This window comes from Antechinus flavipes, chromosome 2 (genome assembly GCF_016432865.1).
Source record: "Antechinus flavipes isolate AdamAnt ecotype Samford, QLD, Australia chromosome 2, AdamAnt_v2, whole genome shotgun sequence".
In the NCBI taxonomy this organism is placed as follows: Eukaryota; Metazoa; Chordata; class Mammalia; order Dasyuromorphia; family Dasyuridae; genus Antechinus; species Antechinus flavipes.
This window is the reverse complement of record NC_067399.1, coordinates 613255516-613275410: the sequence shown is the minus strand read 5'-3', so window position 1 is coordinate 613275410 and position 19895 is coordinate 613255516. Positions and strand designations below refer to the sequence as shown.

The 19895-nt window shown below is 35.7% G+C and overlaps 1 protein-coding gene across 2 annotated transcripts in view; it reads left to right on the top strand.

Annotated features, from left to right (window-relative positions):
• PIK3AP1 (phosphoinositide-3-kinase adaptor protein 1) overlaps nucleotides 1-13673 on the top strand; it is a 145969-nt gene extending 132296 nt beyond the window's left edge. Inside the window, exons 15-17 of one of the 2 annotated variants that reach the window (XM_051981765.1) lie at nucleotides 1215-1285; nucleotides 1828-1946; nucleotides 12116-13673. In XM_051981765.1, coding sequence (XP_051837725.1) covers nucleotides 1215-1285; nucleotides 1828-1946; nucleotides 12116-12173 — 248 coding nt within the window. In that variant the 3' untranslated portion in view covers nucleotides 12174-13673. The remainder of the gene's footprint in view (nucleotides 1-1214; nucleotides 1286-1827; nucleotides 1947-12115) is intronic. The other variant, XM_051981766.1, reaches the window with a different exon arrangement.
• The last annotated feature ends 6222 nt before the right edge of the window (nucleotides 13674-19895 follow it).

The window sequence follows — 19895 nt, the reverse complement described above, 5'->3', positions numbered from 1 at the left end:
AGAAAACTTCATGGATAATATGGTCTGTGGAATCGTGAAGAATTGAAAACAACTGAATGACTGAAGAAATAGATAACATACATACATACATATAATACAAACACATATATAGGACCTTTTGAATATTCTGTCACATTATTATAATTTGAAATCTATGGAAAAGCAACTGCAAAATGTATCTATAAGAAAGAAGAAAAAAAGAAAGAAAGAAAAAGAAAGGCCTTCTAGACCCTAGTGAATGGCCCACTTATTAGAGCTATATTTGGTACAATAAAATTCTAGCACAGAATAAGAATTTGAACAATTTGGAGTTCACCTTAATGAGAGTTGACCTATGTAAAGTAGGACATCCCTTAAAGGCAAACCTTACTTTGGGACAGATAAAAGGCTATGTACTCCTTAGTGTTCTGACCTAAGAATTTGAGAAGTTAGAGCAGAAGAAATCTTGAGATTATCTGATCCCAGTCCCTCATTTTATAGAGCCACAGGAGCAAAGTCATTTTTCCCAGAGGTAGTATTTGTTGTTTTGTTCAGTCATTTTTCAGTCCTATCTGAATCTTGGTGACCCTATTTGGGGTTTTCGTAGCAAACATATTGGAAAAATAAGCTGGAGAAGGGAATAGCTTATTTTTACTGATGAGGAAACTGAGGCAAACAGAATTAAGTGACTTGCCCAGGTTGTGTCTGAGGCTGGATTTGAACTCAGGAAGAAATCTTACTGATTCCTGGCCTAGTACTCTATGCATTGTAGCTGCCTTATACATTAGTACTCATAAACAAAAACAAACATTGAAATATATCATAATATAAACTTTGTGCTACTTATCATTTACTTTTTCAAAAGAGGTGTGCTGACTTTAACAAAATAATGTCAATATTGTTTTACTTGCTTTTTTTTGCTACATTTTCTTGTATTTTTTAAATGCAGAGATGCCATTGAATAGTTGAGGACCATCAGTAACAAGTGATCATAAATAGAAAGGGGTGTGATATTTGATTCATCTAGCTTATGTTGGAAATAATACAAAAATAAAGCTTTAGCAAAAAGCAGTCAATTTGATTATGGTCCATGTGTCTTAAAACATACATATACACACACACAACCTTTTGTTAGAAACAGAAAAAAAAACCCTCACAATAAGTAAATGTTTGATTTTCTTTTAATCTATGTTTTCTCTACATCTTGCTCATCTGGTTTTCTTTTCATTAACCAGGTAGCAATAGTAACCGATCCAGCACCCGAAGTGTGCTCAGTGTTAGCAGTGGTATGGAAGGTGACAATGAGGTAAGACTGGGATCCTATCTCACTCATCAAAAATGTTGGGTTTAGGATGATTTAAAATTATGTTTGTTGAAAGAGCAATTTAAATATTTTTTAAAAAAAGATTTCATAGAATTTTCCCTATAAATAATAGGGTTTAGGCAGTTCAAAAGAAGTCATTTTGGCCAGCATATAAGAGACTAGGAAAGCACATTGCTCATTGCTGGGTCAGTACCAGACAATCATCAGAACTGGTTGATGATCTTGTTGGCAATAGTTGAGCTTTCTGACACCTCTCCCTTTAGGTCACACCTGTAGAGGTCTTTCTGATGGGTCAGTTGATGCTAATTGTCCTTACTTTCCCCTGATTAATTTCATCTTGAAATTGGAAATCATGCTAGTCTTATATAATAAATGTGCAATAACTGATCAGGTTTGAGAACCACTTTTTCAAAAAATCCTGCTTATTGACTCTTGAGAAGACTTAGAAATGATAATCTTCATTATCCATGAATGGTGAAACTTATTTTTTTCCCCTTTCTTCCTGCTGGTTTTGCTTCCTGAAGGACAATGAGTTCCCAGAAGTTATCAGAAGCCGTAGCCCAGGTCCCCAGCCCATGGAGAAACCCCCCATCAAGCCAATGGAAAGGCCTCCCAGGATACCTCCTCGAGCTGCCTCTCAGAGGTAAGTTAGACCAGGACATTCAGTGTGTCTGAGCTGAGGGAAAAGAGCTTTGATCTCATGAGACTAAATATAAATAGAGGGGAGAGAATAAGCATTTATTTAGTACCTACTAGATGCCAGGTACTGTGCTAAGTGCTTTACAAATATGATGCCCCATTCAATCAACAACATTGTGTTTATTTATGTGCCAGTTAGGAGGCAGCCAGGTGACTCAGTGGATAAAGTGCTGGGCCTTGGACTCAGGAGGTCCTGAGCACAAATCCGACCTCAGATGTTTACAGTGTAACTCTGAGTAAGTCACTTAATCTCTATTTGCCTTAATCCACTGGGAGAAGACACTCAAGTATCTTGCCAAAAAACAAAAAGCAAAAATCCCATGGAGAGTATGGTTTGAGAGGTCACAAAGAGTCAGACATGACTGAACCAGCAGCAATATATGCCATGCTATCTAAGCACTAGAAATACAAAGGCAGCCAAAAATAGTACATGCTTATAAGGAATGTAATGGGGGGATAATGTTTACTAAATTCCTACATACAAGATACATAAAGAATACTTAAAGGTAACCTTAGAGAAGAAGACTCTAGAATTTGGAGGAGGCAATGAAGTCTTCCCATACAAAGTAGCATCCTAGCTGAGAAAGGAAGCCAGGGATTCTCATCTGCAGAGGTGAGGAAGGAGAACATTCCAGCCATGAGAGATCTCCATGTGGAGATGGGAGATGGAGTGTTGGTTGTAGGCAGGAAACAAGTTGTTTGGTATGATTGGATTGTGTAGAAGGGAGCAATATTATGCAAATGACAGGAAGAGACTAGATTGTGAAGAATTTTCAGTTTCAAACAAAGGATGTTATATTTAGTTTTGATGGTATTAGGGAATCACTAGAATTTACTCCAGTTTGCAGATGGCTTAATTCTTAACTAAACTCAAATGTGTGTCAAATTATATTTAATTCTGGTGATATTAGAATTTGCTGAGTTTGGGAGGGATAGGGGACAGGAATTACATGGTCAAACCCATGCTTTAGGAAAATCACTTTGGGAGATGGAGGGATGGATTGAATCCAAGAAAGACCTGTTTAGAAGAGAGAAACCAAATAGAAGGTAATAATCCAAGAGATGAAGGCCTGAACTAGACTACCCACCTGAGAAATGCTGTATATAGAAGGAAGTTACACAATCTGGCAATTGTTTGGATGTGTGGAGTGATTTGAGTCAAAGGTGGCATTGAAGTGGAGAACCTGTGTGACTAGGAACATGATGGTGTTCTTGACAGTCAAAAGAAATTCAGAATGGGGGAAGGCTTTGGGAGGAAAATAATGAGTACAGTTGTCAACATCTTGAGATTAAGATATCTATGGGGCATCCAGTTTGAGAAGTCCAATAGGCAGTTGTAGATGTGTGATAGTTATTTCAGTCATGTTCAACTCTTCATGACCCCATTTGGGATTTTCTTGGCAAAGATAAGTCGTTTGCCATTTCCTTTTCCAACTCATTTTACAGATAAGGAAACTGAGGCAAATAGGATCGAGTGACTTGTCCAGGGTCACAGAGTAAGTATCTGAAGCTAGATCTGAACTTGGGAAGATGAGTCTTCTTGATTCCAAACCCAACATCTTATTTACTGTGCCACCATGAGTAGGACTGAATTTCTAATTCTAGAAATCATTTGCATAGAGCTGAAAATTGAATCAAAGGATTTGTTGAGATTATCAGCTGAGATAATATTTGGAGAAAATAAAGAGGACTCAGAAATGAACATGTCTTGGCTAAAAATACTGCAAAATAGACAAAGAACGACCAGACTAGGCAGGAAGAGAATCAGGAGAAAGCAATGTTGTGAAAAGCCCAAATAGGGAACATCCATCTAGGAGGAAAAGATGATCAACTGGACCTGTTCTCTGGAGAGAAATCTTGAGAAAATATCATTTGATAAAGCAAGAGAGTACTAGTAACTGTTGAAAGAACAATTTTAGTTGAAGGATGACACTGGAAGCTAGACTTCAAAGGATGTGAGAATTCAGAAACAAGGAAAAAGAGAGCAAGTGGTAGCACTGAGGATAGAGAGTTGACTGTCAAGGAGTTTATCTAGTTAGGGGAAAGGAGATACATGGGATGCTGGCCAGCCAGGATGTTAGGATCCCAAGAGAGTTTTTTTAAGGCTTGGGAAGATGAGTATGGTTTTAGGTAAAGAGAATGAAGCCAATAGATAAGGGGAGACTAAAGACTGGGTGAGGGGATGAGGAGACTCTGCTGGAGAAGACAGGATGCTATGAGAGGTGTGAAATAGGGAAAAGGGAAAAAAGGGAACCCTGAGTGAATGACCTCAGTTTTTTCAGTTGAGTATATGTGTGAGATGAGATCCTCTGTTGAGAGGGTGGGGAAAAACATGTTAAGACTGTAGAGGTGTGAAAATTACTCATACATATGTTCTGTCAATAAAAAGTTATAATAAAAAAAAAGACTAGAGGTTTGGCAAAGTCAGTGTGGTGAGTGGGTACAGAATAAATTAGAAGGAGGAGGATTGCCTTGTTGTAATGAGGGCCCAGTGGAGATGAGATAACTAGTGGATGCAGTCAGCACAGGTTTCTGGCTTCCTCTAGTTCTATATAGCAGTATGTGAATAGAAACAAGGAGGCAGATGAGAGAGTAATCCTTGGTTGGAATATCTGGTAAAGGGTCAGAAACAGGATCGGGGGAACCAAGAGATTTGAGAAAAGAGCTAAATATGTAATTAAACTTGCCCAAGATTGGGAAGGGAAAATATGATCAAAACAGGGACAGGGTAATGGCATGGGAAAATAATGGAGAGAGGGATTGGAAGTCCTCATGAGGAGAAAAAATTAGATTAGGAGCCATAAGGCATAGGAAAGTTCTCTGAAAAACTTACTCCTAGAAAGACTATTTTATACAGTGAAAGGGATACTGGATTTGGAGTTAGAGGTACTGAGTTCAAATCTTTCTTCACTATTGATTATTCATTTAAATTTAGTTAAACTCTCTGGCCCTCAGGTTCCTTATTTATACAATAAGGAGATTTAACCAGAGGGTTTTTAAAGTCCTTGCTAGCCCAAATATTTGATAGAAATGGAAACCATGATGCACTTATTATTAAAGTGTCTATATTTTAATGTATTAGAAAAATTTTATTATAAATAAGATTTATAGAAACAGTTTAAATTTAATTAATTATAAATTTGAGTTCCCCAGCTAATAAGTTCATGTGAGACAAGGTGTTGTGGAGAATTCATTCTATTTTATATATAAATATAATTGACTTTTGTAAGAATCACTTTGTTTCTCAGTTTCCTTATTTGTAAATAGTAAATGCTATAATAGCATTAAAATAGTAGTTCTAAGTATATAATCTGTATCCGATTACTTGCTGTAATGTTCTCTAAAAATATAATCATTCTCTGGGAGTAGGTTTCTTGTGGGGCTTCTGGAGGCAGCCTTCATTTTAATTCAAAGTAATAATAATCACCTCAAATGCAGCCAACTGTTAAAGTCCAGTCCTTTATTGTCTCCTTCCAAATAGCCCAGTTAGCTTTCTTAGAGGCCTATATCTCTCCTTGGTTCCGAGAGCTCTTGCCACTAGTCCTTTTTGCCTCTGCCAGCTTCAGCCTCTGGCTCCCTCTGAATCCAAAATCTCCAGCCAGCACAATGGTGGAATATCAAATGGATCTGATACCTCCTCTGAGAAAGTGGGCTTGTGGGAGCTGTGACTTGTGAATCTCCTCCACTGAATGCTGACTTGCGAATCTCCCCCACTGAATGCTGACTTGTGAATCTCCCCAAGTCTTTAGTTGGCTTGTGCTAGCTCCTTATATATGATCTCTTAAATGTGTGAACTCTAAAGGTGTGAGCTAAGTACTAAGATAAGTACATTGTCTCTATCCATTCCAATGACTTAGCACCTTGTTTCAAGTTCTGGTCCATAACAACTTGCCATCTTTATGGGATGAGAGGGAAGAAGGGAAAGAGGGGAAAAATTTGGAACACAAAGTTTTTTTTTGTTTTTTTTTAATTACAGCTTTTTATTTACAAGATATATGCATGGATAATTTTACAGCATTGACAATTGCCAAACCTTTTGTTCCAATTTTTCCTTCCCCCGATGACAGGTTACCAATACATAACAGATTATGTTAAAGTATAAGTAAAATACAATATTAGTATACATGTCCATACAGTTATTTTGCTATTCAAAAAGAAGTGGACTTTGAAATAGGGAACACAAAGTTTTACAAAGATAAATGATGAAAACAATTTTTATATGTATTTGAAAAAAATACTATTGAAAAAATTTTTTTAATAAAGTAAAATAGTAGTACTACATGCTCCACTGGCATTGATTATTAATGTTGAAGTTGCTCTAAGTAGATTGTTGTTCTTTTAAGGATTTTTCCCACTAGTTTGTAAGCTTCATGAGGGAAAGGACTATTTTTATTTTTGCCTTTCTTTGGATCCCCAAGCTTTGCAAGTGCCTGGAATATAATAATGCTTAATAATGCTTGTTGGCCAGACATAGTGGCAGGCATCTCTAATTTCTGCTACTGGGGAGACAGACTTAGTGGAATGGTGCCATGAATGCCTTCTATACTTACTGTAGATAATTCTACACTGACTTACCCTGGGTAAGCTAGGGAGATAAGAAGTTTGAAAGTCCTTGCTGATTGATTTCTGATTTAATTCTAATGCTAAGAAATAAACTAATAAGGCAATAGAATTTTAGGGAACTTTTCAAATGTAGTGTTCTACCAGCTATAAATGATGAAATGCAAGAGTTTGTATGCTGTTTAATCCATCTATAGAGTTCCTAATGTCAGCAGGTATCTTCATAATCTCTTTGAAGCTCCATAGTTCCCATTAACAACCCATATTTTGAAAATTTTCCAAACCAAATTTGAATATTTACTAAGTATCTTCTATGTGTAAAGCTCCGTGAATAATGAAACAAAGATTGACATGACCCCTAACTTCATGGAGTTTATAGCAAGATAGATAGCTAAGAAATAACAAAATAACAAAAAAAACAGAATACCAAAGTGCAGTAACACCAACAACATATCTTGGATGCATAGAAAATTGAGACATTACTTCCTTCAGGGAGAAAATGACATGTAAGCTTGTCCCTAAGATAAATCCTGAGGTTGACAGACATAAGTTACATCACTAGGGCAAGAGTTTCTTCTCCCACCCTGATACATTCAGATTTTGAAGTTTTATATGTATGGTTCCTATTTAGGTTTGTCCAGGGAAAATGCAGGTATTGTTCTAAATTAAATCAATAATAACCTAATACCATAGTTGTAAATTTTAAGTGCAAAAAAATTCTGACAATATAGGAAAATGCATTAGCTTCATGTATAGCAAGAAAAAGTAATGGGTTCTTTATTTGGTCCCTGAACTCATTATGAATGTGACAATTGTAATGCCATTGTGGAGGAAGATAACCAATATGGCACTACTATGTTGTATTAAAATGAAGGAAGAGGGAAACAACCTTTTGTCCTTTAAATTATTTAGAGACTTGTTAGAAAATTATGTACAGGGAGCAGAAGAGGGGAGAGGTATGTTTGGAAATAAAAGATTTTATAGAAACTATTATATCAATAAACATGTTTTAAAAAGAAAATTATGTCTAGATTAAGGGATATTAAGAAATTAGAGCAAAAAAGGAAACTGGAAAGTATTAAACAAAGAAGAATTTTATAAAAAAGCTATAAAATGAGTGAAGAATAAGCCATCTGATGAAATGTTAATTATTTAAAATTTTTAGTGTGTTCATGGTAAGCACAAGACTAAAGGAAACTATGTAAAGCTATAGAAAAGGGTAAAAAAAAATTAAAGAACAATAATAATTAACTATTACATGAGTATTATATGAATTATTATTAGAATTTACCAAATGCTTTTTCCTGTGAGATAGGTGGTGCAAATATTTTTATTCTCATTTTTCCAGACAGCAAAGTGAGGTCCAGATAGGGGGAGGGACTTGTCCAAGATCAAACAGTTAATGTCTTCCTGATGACAAGGTTCCCTTCCACCACCTTGCAGCTTTTTCAGAGATATTGTGAAAGGATCTCTGAATAATTCTTGGCAAATACTTTGTGGGGTAAAGGTTTGTAAAAAGAAGTAGGAAAATGAAAATAAATTACATGGGAGTGGGGATGGCAGGAACCATAAGAAAGGTCAGTTGTTATGCAAACATTTATTAAGCACCTGTTGTGTGGGGAAGGCTAGTAAATGCTGGAAGAGATAAAAGAGAAAGAGAACTTCATTTCTATCCCCATGAAACATTCTCAGATGCCAGGTCTTGGAAAGGGATGTCTGAGGGACAACAAGGTGAGGGGTTGAGGGACATCTCAGAAAGGCAATGGGTCCAAGAAGGTCAAAGAAGGTCTGTACTAAGTTAGTTATCAGGCACAAGATTTGGATTCTAGGAGTGGAGAAGTTATCCCTTTGTCCCCATGCAGCTGTCCCTCTGTTCCCATGCTTCTAGCTTTCCAGGACAGGAGAATTTGTGTATGTGTGTGTGTGGGGGGGGGGGGTCACTTTGAGGCCCATCTTCTGAAAAGGTTGATTTTTTTGTTACTTAATGTCTAGAAGAAAGAGAGAAAGAATTCTTAAAGCAAAACTGTACTAATTAGCCTGTATTCGGTACCTTCTCACCTTTCTTTCATCCCCTCTCCTACTTTTAGTATCTTTCAGCTAGAGATAATTAAGAGAAAAGGGGTCTTTCCCAAATCTCCGCCAGAGATTCTGGAAGGATAGGGTGTCCTGAGACTTGGGAATCTTTATCTCCTTCAGGTACTCTGTATTTCAGGCTTATTCAAAGTCTAACAGCATCTTTTAGATGGAAGAGTTAGCTTAACCAATTGGGTCAAATGAGTAGATAGCTACTGAAGCATAGAGATTTTGGGCTAGAAGAGATTTAGAAGTCAACTATTCCCGAAAGGTCAAATTCAGGATAAGTGGCACACATAATTCCCCAATGCAGCCCAAATTAAAATTAATTAATTAAAATGAATTGGGCAATGTTTAACAAAATAAACAGAAATAAGGTGCAAAACTAATAATGCTATTAATTAGCATTAGGGGGCCTAAGGGGGTACATTTCTCTTGCAATTTGGTGCCACTGATCTAGTCTAATCTGCTCTTGGAAAGGTTAAATGACTTAACCAAAGTGACATAGTGACAAGTAGTATTTGAACCCAGGATCTTGGACTCCAAAGCCTATGTTCTTTCCACTGAAGTATACTGTCTTAGTAAATGAATAGAATTAGAATGTTAAGACTGAGAAAGCATATTTTCCTTTAACCTGCTGTTAAGGAAACTTCCTAGGCAAATGTAATGACTCCTTAAAGGTCACAGAGCTAATTTATGTCAGAGCTAATTCTAGAATCCATTTCTCTTAACTCCTGTTATGCCTACTGAGCCACACTGCCTATTTTGTAATGTTTAGGTATAAATTATTTATTCATGTTAAATGAGATAACATATATAAAACACTTTTTTAAACCTTGAAGTGCTATATAAATGCTAGATATTAATTTGCATTTTTAGCATTTTGTACTCGGGCTTAAAATAAGGCTAATACTTTTGTTATACCATAAAGCATCCTTATTAAAATATGAAAATGATCAGTGATCGATCACCCATCTTCAGCCATCAATTTTCTACAAATGTAATGTTTTTAATTACATACTTTCTGATATAGTATATAAATTATATGTCATCTATTACAAAATATGCTACTGGTTAAAGTTAATAAAATTTTCTGTCTGTCTAAGAAGGTATGGAGAAAAAAAGGAGACTTTCATGTATGCAATTGTTAAAGAATTCTGAGGCTAATTGGCAAAGGATAACAGAAATATTGGGGCAACTAGGTGATAAAATAGATAGGGTATTGGACCTGAAGTCAGACCTGAGTGCAAATTCAGTCTCGGATGCTTACTAGCTATGTGTCCCCTCACAAATCATTTAATCCTGTTTGCCTAAATTTCCCTGTAAAATGAGTGGAGACATCACTGCAGTATCTTTGTCAAGAAAACGCCAAATGGGATTATGAAGAGTCATAATGGCTAAAACCGCTGAGAAATAAATCAGAAAGATAGAGTTGACAAAGTTAATAGGCTATAATCACACAAGAGTTTATGAAATCTTGTTGTTAAAGGGAAGGAAAAATGAGAAAGAAGAGGATTCTATGACATTGGCAGCCAAATCAGAGATGGGTTTCATTTAAGTGTGCAAAATTATTTATTTATGAGATTTAATAAGAACATTATGAAAATGGGAAGAGAAATAAGACAAGGGGAAAGAGTGAAAATCTGATTCCAGTTTTAAAAAGTATTTTCAAAGAAGTTTAAATTGGTGAATTTGGGTTTGTTTTTTGGAAAATGATAAATATGTCATTAAATCTATTTGCAAGTATATATGGCATACTAATACTTTTGAATCCATGACTGCATCAATGTAGCTACCTTCTAAAGGGCAGATTGTAACTCATAACAAATATGTTTATTGGCAATCAAATATGTAAATAGCTCTTGTATATTTTTTTTTCAAAATCTCTGATCTACTTGGAAATCTTCAAGAAAAGAACACATAGCCCTCTCTCTTGAAGGCAGAAAACAAGGCTCCAGAAACCATCTTAGCTCTAGAATTCTTTTGTATCCTGATTCTGTGTTATACTGTGCTGTTTGAAAATATCTTATTTTCAATGTAAAATTTATACACTTGATATTTAGGACAATGAAGTTGTCCATTATGTCCAACATAATTAAATAGGCATATGACAATGATGGACTTTGTTGTGTTGTCCTTCTTGTGTTTTTGAAACTTCTAATCTATACCCTAAAATAAAAGCCATCTATTATTTCCTAAATTGTTTAGTGAGTTTCCTTTCCTCACTTAAAAAAAAAAAGTACAAAAAAAGAGTCCTTCAGTAAGCATTTGTCGAGTAATTCCTCCAACTGCAAGTTCTGGGTAGCATAACAATTATGTGAAGGAGAATGATAATTAAGGAGTGTCTGATTGTACTCTCTCCAATTGTTGGCTAGTTTCCATCATAATTAAATATGCATGTTACAGCACATATGTGGAAACCTGCCCATTTGTAAATAGTTGATTTTATGAATAAATAGTTACTTGGACTTTACTCAAGTTTGAAAAATCATTTATAGTCATTAAAAAAAATAGAAGCATGGCAAATGAGACTTTTAAGTAATATGAAATTAATATGATAAACTAATCACAATAAATAGAACACAAGTTTTCACCTTTGTCCCATTGCTGATCAACAAAGTTCTAGAAATGTTTGTGTTGGTAATAAGTCAAAAGAAATAAAAGCATGAACATAGGCAAAAAAGATTAAATTATCTCTATCTCCTAATGTGCCGGTTTACTTAGAAAACCCTAGAGAATCAGCAAATTAACACACTGATACATTGTTTTTGATTGTCTAGTTAAATAGCCAGATACAATGTAAATCTACAAAAAAAAATAATAAAATAAAACAGAAGTTAATAGCAGTCACCAAGCTGCTTCTATGCAACATTTTTCAGTATACCTATTTCAGATCAATCATCTAAGAGATACAGAGGAATATTTTATTCTTCTAAGGTAAGGTACACATAAAATGAGAAGAAAATAAAATCAAATGAATACAGAAAAGCAAATACTCAGATTCAAGTATAAGCTTTCATTGCTGTAGCCGTCCTAAAACGCTAGGCTTATCCTATACTTCTCTCTTTCTTTTCCTCTTTCTTCCCTACCTCCAACCCCATTCTTTTTAGTGAAGACAATCAATAGCACCCCCTGTCCCTTTCTTTTAATTACTCTTTTAGCCATGCTGTAGGCTAAAATATTTTATTTTAATCTTGATTCATTTCTATTAAACTTATCTCTTACCTACTGGAGCTGCAGAATCGCAACAAAAACTAATATAAAAACACTGTCCTTAACTTTATTGCTCCTTTTTCTTTATCTTAAAAAAACAACCACAAAACACATTCATGTACATCTGGTCACAAGAAATGGTAAAAATGGGTATGCATGTTGTATAAACTGTTGTATGAGCATGCTGTACAAACTGAGTTACATATTATAGATCTTTGGAGTCCATCTAATTGATTTCTCAACTAGCTTTCCCTTTTTTCATTTCAGACCTCCTAGCAGAGAGAATTTCCATCCACCTCCACCAGTTCCACCAAGAGGTCGCTGACTCCTCTCTACTATCTTCTTTATAAAAGACTTTGGAAGAAAAGCAAGTGATTTCCAGCTCCTTAATGATGTCATCACTGATTTAATGTTGGACTGTACTCTGAGATTTCTCCTGGCCTTAAGATGTATTCCATAGTCAGACTGTCTCTGAAGGGACTCCTTAGCTGCCAAAGACTGAGAAGGAAGGAACTTCATTTCCTCTTAAACAAGCTGAGTGAGCAGTTCCTTGTTCCCTAGAAGACAGAAGACTTGGTTGGAATACATGCTTTTCACTAGGAGGTCTAAAAAAAACACCCTAAGAATATTCATAAAAATGCGGTTTTAAATTTTATTTTACTGACATGTTCTTTTCATACATCTTCAGAATATTCATACATAAAAAGAGTTGCTAAGGAAGGATTACATCAAGCGAGAATATTCTGCACATAAATCTCAAGGGTTTGAATTTCTAATTATCCATTTGCTTTTAAAAAACAATACTATTCAGTGAACATTTGAGTTATATTAGGGAATCTATGAACCAAGAGTAGTAGGACTTATTAATAATAATAGTGATAATAGCTAGGATTTACATAGCGCTTTAAGTTTTACAAAACATTTTACAATTATCTCATTTTATTTTCATAACAATCCTGGGAGGGAGGTACTATATTATTCCTATTTTACAGATGAGCAAAGAGAGGCAGACAGAATCTACTCAGGGTCAAATTTGAACTCCAGTCTTTGGGATTTTGGGTCCAGTGCTCTATCCACTGCACCACTTACCTGCAGAAATGCCACTCAATACTCTGAGTCTTAGAGATGGGAGAGTATCCTTGACTTCTCTGCCATTTTCAAGCCAGAAATGGTAGAAGAGATCCCACAGTAAGTTTGGGTTTCTCTGTTTGCTTTCACTATTACTGAATTGAGCAAGATATCACCTTCTATGGGAGAAGGAAAATTGTTTTATATTGGGGGGGGAATAAAAGCATTAGGGATTTTTTTTGCTTATTAATAATGATGGTGATGATAACTGACAACTATATAGCACTTTATGTTTGCCAAAAGCTTTTCATGCACTATCTTGTGGGCCTCCCAACAACCCTGTGAGGTAAAACTACAAGTATTACTATTCCTATTTTCCAGAGGAGCAAACAAAGTTTTAGAGATCAGTGACATGGTCACATGACTAATGAGTGACAGAGGTGGGGAACTGGATGCAGGTTTAAGCATGTTCCTATTCTACACTTCCCAGTCATATATTTCCATCTCAAAGTAAGCAAATTTGAGCATCTTACTTTATTTAAATAGAGAATATAAATCAATATTCTCTCTCCCTATCCCCCACTTTGCACATTCTTATAAGCCATATTAGAGTTATTTTAGGCTTAGAAATCTCATCCTGTTCCTTGAACTCTAAACCTCTTATTTTGGGCTCTGTCAATTTCTTTTTAACTTTGTTCCTTCCCCTATTCATGTTCATATATCCAAATAACAATAGTATTAAAATTCTGAACAATTATGTTTTGCTGGATGAATCTTTAATGATAAAATGCTCTTTATTTCTTCAATCATCCTTCCAGTTTCACTTATTCTGTTACAGGACAGACAAAGACCTTTGTTGATTTGACTTATGTCCAAGTTGTTGATTCTTCCTCAACAATAATTTTGTTAAATTACAAGACAAAATGCTAAACACCCTCCTTTGGTTCAAAATAACTTGGTGAGCATGGGAGGGTATGATTTGGAATAAACACAGTCTAGGTTTTCTGATCCTTTTAGACATTAAAACTGACTGACTGCTGACTGTCTCATTTTTTTAGATGAAGCATTTTTGAGGATTTATTACTCAAATGCAGTCAAAGAGTTGTCTAATAACCTGTAAGGCTTAGAGAGATAAAATGACTTATTTATGGTCAGAGAGCAAAAATATATCAAAAGTAGGATTTGAACCCAAGCCTTGTGGCTCTTAAGATAGAATTCCATTTTCTGGTCTGCTTCTCCTAGATGCTAGTGGGCAACCTGTGAGGGTTTGGGGTAGCTGTCTTTTTAATGCTCTTTAATACATTAAAAATGTTCTTTTTATTGCTTTTTAATGTTCATACATTAGCCTGCCACTGGTATGCTTCCCATTATGATTATCAATTGATAACAATTAGTCAGATGGAAGCTCTATTCTTCATTCCTCACTTGCCTATCCCAAAGTAATTTCCTTTCAGAGATTTAGCTGGAATTAAATCAATTTTGACCTTTCTATTCAGGGGAAACATGTCACCACAGAATACAAAGGGAAATTAAAGTGGTGATGTGATAGGATTGCTTCTGTCTTTCTTTTTAAGAACCCAGAAATTGAAGACTTGGGATATCTAGAGAAGACTTTTTAACATGGTCAAACTCAGCTTTAGGGGCTATCTTTGTTGTCACCTCTTGTTTCCCCATTCCTGTCACAGGCTAAATAAGGTTGAGCAAGTACCATGAACTTTCAAATTTGGGGAGCTGGGGAAGGTTCATCAGGAATTTCCTATCCAGGTAAAGACAGAAATTGTCCTGTTTTAAGCTAAGGCTTAATCTGTACGCAAGGCATGCATGGAGCTGGAAAGGCCAGAGGCAAAAAAAAGTAGAAGCTAGGTCAAAACCATAGATCAAATGAAGTGCAAGAAAAATAGTGAGAAGTGAAGTCTGGGGTCAGGTTGCAGGGCTTTGTTACCAAGAATAAGAGGTGGGTGTGATTTAATGGATAGAGTGATGGACTCAATGACTCCAAGGCAATCTAATCTCCAACACGATTTATATGACCTCAAGCAAGTCACCACTACTCTGAGCCCACATTATTGCTCTGTAAAATAACTGGAGGGAAGAGTGAATATGAGCTTAATCTATAATCTTCTAGTTATGGAGTTAGATGACAATGCTATACTTAATATTCTGTGGGCCCTTTTATGTTTCTATGTCTTGCCTCTTAAGTGGTAGCTAATGTGACTGCCATTTTCCTATCCTAAGCTAGTTATAATGAAATGGTATCTAAAATAGCCAATTGTCTCTGCCACCAACTCACTGACTTAAGCTTCCAAACCGATGTTTAATAGCCTGTATTTTAATTTTTTTAATCAGTCTGAAAAAACATGAATTTGAGGTTAGCTACAACAGATGATGTGAATGAAACACTTTATGTGTATACACAAAAGGCTATGTGCACATTATTTTGGTTACTGCTATAATTAAATAATAATAGCTAGTATTTATTATATAATATCAAAGATTTCCAAAATGCTTTACAAAGATTAGCTCATTTTATCTTCATAACCATCTTGGGTGATAAGTGCCATTTTGCAGATGATAAATGGAGGCAGATAGAGGTTAAATGACTTGCCCAGGGTCACAAAGATAATGCCAGAGACTAAATTTGAACTCAGATCTTCCTGACATTGGGCCTAATACTCTACCAACCATACCATCCAGCTGCCTCTTATAACAAAATCAATCTGACTTTAATATTATAAATAATCATCATTGTGCCTTATAATAATTAACACAATAAGAAATTTGTGAAAATGAATATAATTGGTATTTTGCATATGTAAGCCAAATTCTTAGCATTTTTCTTTTCTTGATTTGTTTTCTGATATCCATAAAGGGCCATGGATGGTTTTTCCTGATAGTCCTATATCATCTCTGATCCTCACTTTTTTTTTAACCTCCCAGTTGACAAAGAGCTTTTTTCACAATACCTCTGGGAGGTATTTTGCACAAATACTATTATTCTCATTTTACAGAGACAGGAAACAAGTCACAAAAAGATTGTTACTTTCCCCATCATCACATATCTTTTCATTTGAACCCAGGTCTTTGACTCCGGCTTCACTATTCTTTCCATCACGTTACTGTCATATTTTACAAAGTATGGGACAGGAACTCCCAACAGCATATGGTTGGTTATTTATGATTTGAGGCTAAAATTCTCTAGACTTCTTCCAAGAATATCTGACGGATCTTTAAGCAGTTTCTCATTTCTAATCTGAAGTGATCAGCCTCAAGTATTCTGGGAATCCAAACCCTAGAAAAAGTGAACATCCTGGCCATAGTGCTCTGATTAATTATTTTAGAGATTTTAAAGCTCCCTTCCTATGCTAACTTCACCTTTGGTGTGAGGGCTTGACTAGTTTTTTTTTTTTTTTCTTTAATCAGGAATAATTTAATTACTTGAATTAGACATCCAGAGCAACCAGTATCCAGAATTGCAAAAGTAAAGAGCATTTTACAAAAAAAGAAAATAAATTTTAAATGTGAAATATTCAACATCATTATTGATCAGAATACCACTGAACACCCATTTTGGGCTTCTTCCCAAGTTCCCTCCTTGTTGCTAAATTTTTTCCCCTATATTTGCAAAATTCTTTTTTTTCCTAAATGGAAAAAGGCATTTTTTTTTCATAAAGATGGCATTTATCTGAAGGTTCAGGAGAGCCATATACCAGACATTATGAATCAATGAAAAAGCAGTTATTGAACTCCTGTTCCTACTAAGTTCCAAGTGCTATTCTCAGCACTAGGGATAACAATTAGAAAAAGAGAATTTATCTTGGGGAGAAGACAGAATATTAGAGAGTTCAGCTGTAAGGTAAATGTAAAGACTTTTAAAAGTCCTAAGTCCTAAAAGTCATAGAATGTACCATAGGAGCAGACTGCATGGCCCAGGCAGGCCTCTGAGTATCAGTAGGTCAGATCATAGTGAGAGAAACTGTAGGGAATATAAGCAAAGAAAGTAATAAAGCCAGGAAATCCTTAGAAAATAGCAACAAGGCAGATGGCAAGGTTTGTTTCACACAATTCGTCTTACCTGCAGGAAAAGTTGGTGACTCTCATTAACTATCAAGTCATTTGACAGTCAAGCAGTTTAGACTGATTCCTGGGTGGTTGAGGGCAAGAGTTAAGCAAGTCATGAGTTCAGTTGTATCTGACAAGAGATAAAGCTATCTGCCTTTCTCTTAGTAGACCAGTTAGATTAATTTTTTAGAGTTGTTTATAGAGTATGCATTTCTTTTTCTGTTTGTATTATTTAAAAATTTTAAATAGCACATGAGAAAAACAGAGAAAGCATATGAATATATGCCAAAGGTAGCCATGGAACACACCTCCAACATAAGGGGGGAAATGGTAAAGAAGAAATGATTTGGAGACTATATTGTAGGTTTAAACAGAGTAATACTTTAAACAAAATTGCATCATCTGTTAGCATTGGTTGAGTCTTCTCACTGCTTCCTAGTAATTTCTCTTTGCCCAGCCCTTTTTTAGAGCTGCTCATTCACCTCTGGTGACTATCTGACTCACTTAACTCTTAGCTGTGGCTCCAAGAAGCTATGACAGCATATGCAGTGGCCATACCCCAGTGAAACCAGATGCTGATGAACCAGATTATGGGTAGTCAATGGGCCTCAAACCTGTTGGTGAAGTAGGGGGATGTCTGTCCCAAACATATGAAGCTGGAATGGGTGGATGAGAAGAATTTGTTCCTATAGTCATAAAGGTGTCTGAAGCAGGCGGTTGATTAGACATCAGAGCCACCAAGGTCATCCACTGCATCTCAGGCCATTCATTGCCAGGTATCTAGACTTTTGCCTTGCCACTGCACTTCAATGATTCAGGAAGAGTGAGTGAGGACTTCGTGTAACTCTGCCTCACTTAAATCCAATTCACCTACAAGTCAAGACAACACCCTGTGACATAATTGGTGGTCTTTGAAAACCAAGGACAAAAGTTGCATAGTCATAGCTAATTGGAGAAATGATGGCAAAGAGTAGGTAGGCTCTGGATCTTAGATATCTTAGAATCTTTAGACAAAGAGTGGAAGCCTGGAGGAAAAGGGCAAGTCCTCTGCTTAGGTTTCTGGGTAGGCAGTTCTATGATTAGGTCTGCTAGGCTTTAGTCCCCAGGGCTTTATGTAAAAAGATAAATGTCCTGTTCTCCTAGGAATAGATCTTGGCACCTCAGCTGTTAAATTCTACATCCATCCATCCATCCATCCATTAATTTGTTATGTACTTTGTTGACTCTGGCAACTGGGATGCCCAGAGGTTGGCTACCACATTTTCCCTCAAAAATCTGAGGATTTCAGGAAGATGGTGGGATAAGTCAGAAAATTCCAAGCACTCCAGATTTTTTCCATAAAAAAATTACACCTCAGGATAAGCATAAACCACTGAAAAACTAGTAAGACTTGGAGCTGAACAGGGATATTCCTAGGACAACTGGATAAGCCCCACTGACAGACTGCAGGATGGGAGGGTTAACTGATAAATATAGAAGTCTCCAGGCTAGATCCTCTGAAACAGCAACTGGGGAGCCTTGGAGCTAGCTGGGTTAGGAAGTAGAGCCCAGGAATTTTCACCTTCCTAACATCTCCCCAGAGGTTTGAGTCTGGGGAAGACTGAGAGAACCTCTTATGATTAAAAAAAAAATGCCAGTCCCAGCTGTGCTGCTATTATGTGGCCCTGGGCAGGAAAAGAACCAGCACACCTGGTGAGTGCAGAAGCCATGGAGCAGGGAGCTGCTGACTGCCTGTACTTTTATAAAGAAGATGGAATTCTGGTTTTAAGTTCCAGGTCAAAAAGGAAGGGGGGATGCCGAAGGAAGACCTGAAACCAGAGGCACTATATCACCCCCACCCCAGGACTAGAAGTGATAACATTATTATTAAATGAGTAGGCAAAGCAGAAAAAGACCCAACCATAGAAAGTTACTATGGGAATAGAGAAGACCAGGGCTCATCTTCAGAGGATACTGAAGTTAAAACCTCCCCTACTCTTTTTAAAATGACTATCTACCCAAAAGTAATTTATAGAAGAAATAAAAGATTGTAAAAATCAAATGAGAGATTGAGGGAAACTTTTTTAAAATAGAAACCAAAAAAAAAATTATGGAAAAGTCAACCAACTAGAAAAGGAGAACCAGAATCTTAAAGAAGAAAATGACTCTTTGAAAATCAGAATTGGGCAAGGGAAAGGCAGTGAAGTTGAGACCAAGAAAAAGAAAATATAAGAAAAAAATAGAAAAGAATGTGAAACATCTTAAAAGAAAAACAGATTTGGGGAATAAATCAAGTAGAGAAAACAAAATAATCAGACAACTTAAAGATATGGCCAAAAAAAAAAAAATCTTGACACAATAATACAAGAAATGTTAAAAAATTAGAAAATTATCCTGAAGTGATATAACAAGAGGGGAAAGTAGAAAAATGTACCAATGACCTGTAAGAGATTCTACAAGGAAAATAGAAATATCATTGCTAAATTTAAAACTCAAAAGAGTTTTAAACTCAAACGCAAAAAAAAAAAATTAAAACTCAAAAGAGAAAATTTTATAAGGAAAACCAAACAATTCATATATGCTAGTGCTATAAGAATTGCAGAGCTACAATAAAAGATAGCTGGCCCTAGAATACTGTATGTCAACAAGCAAAAGTACTAGGGTTATAGTTGAAAATAATATTTCCAGCAAAATTAGGTATAATATTGAATGAAAAGACATTTAATAAATTTACAGATTTTTAGGATTTTGTCTCAACCCTGAACTCAATAGGAATTTAACATGTGAAACTAACATCAAAAACTAATTTCAAGGAACTAAAGGACAAATTGTTTTACACATGGAAATGTAAAGTACATGTTTGACAGTAATTGGGTAGTCCAAAAGAAACATTGGGGTAAAGCTGTGTATTATGTACTCTAAAAATATCTAGGAAAAGATA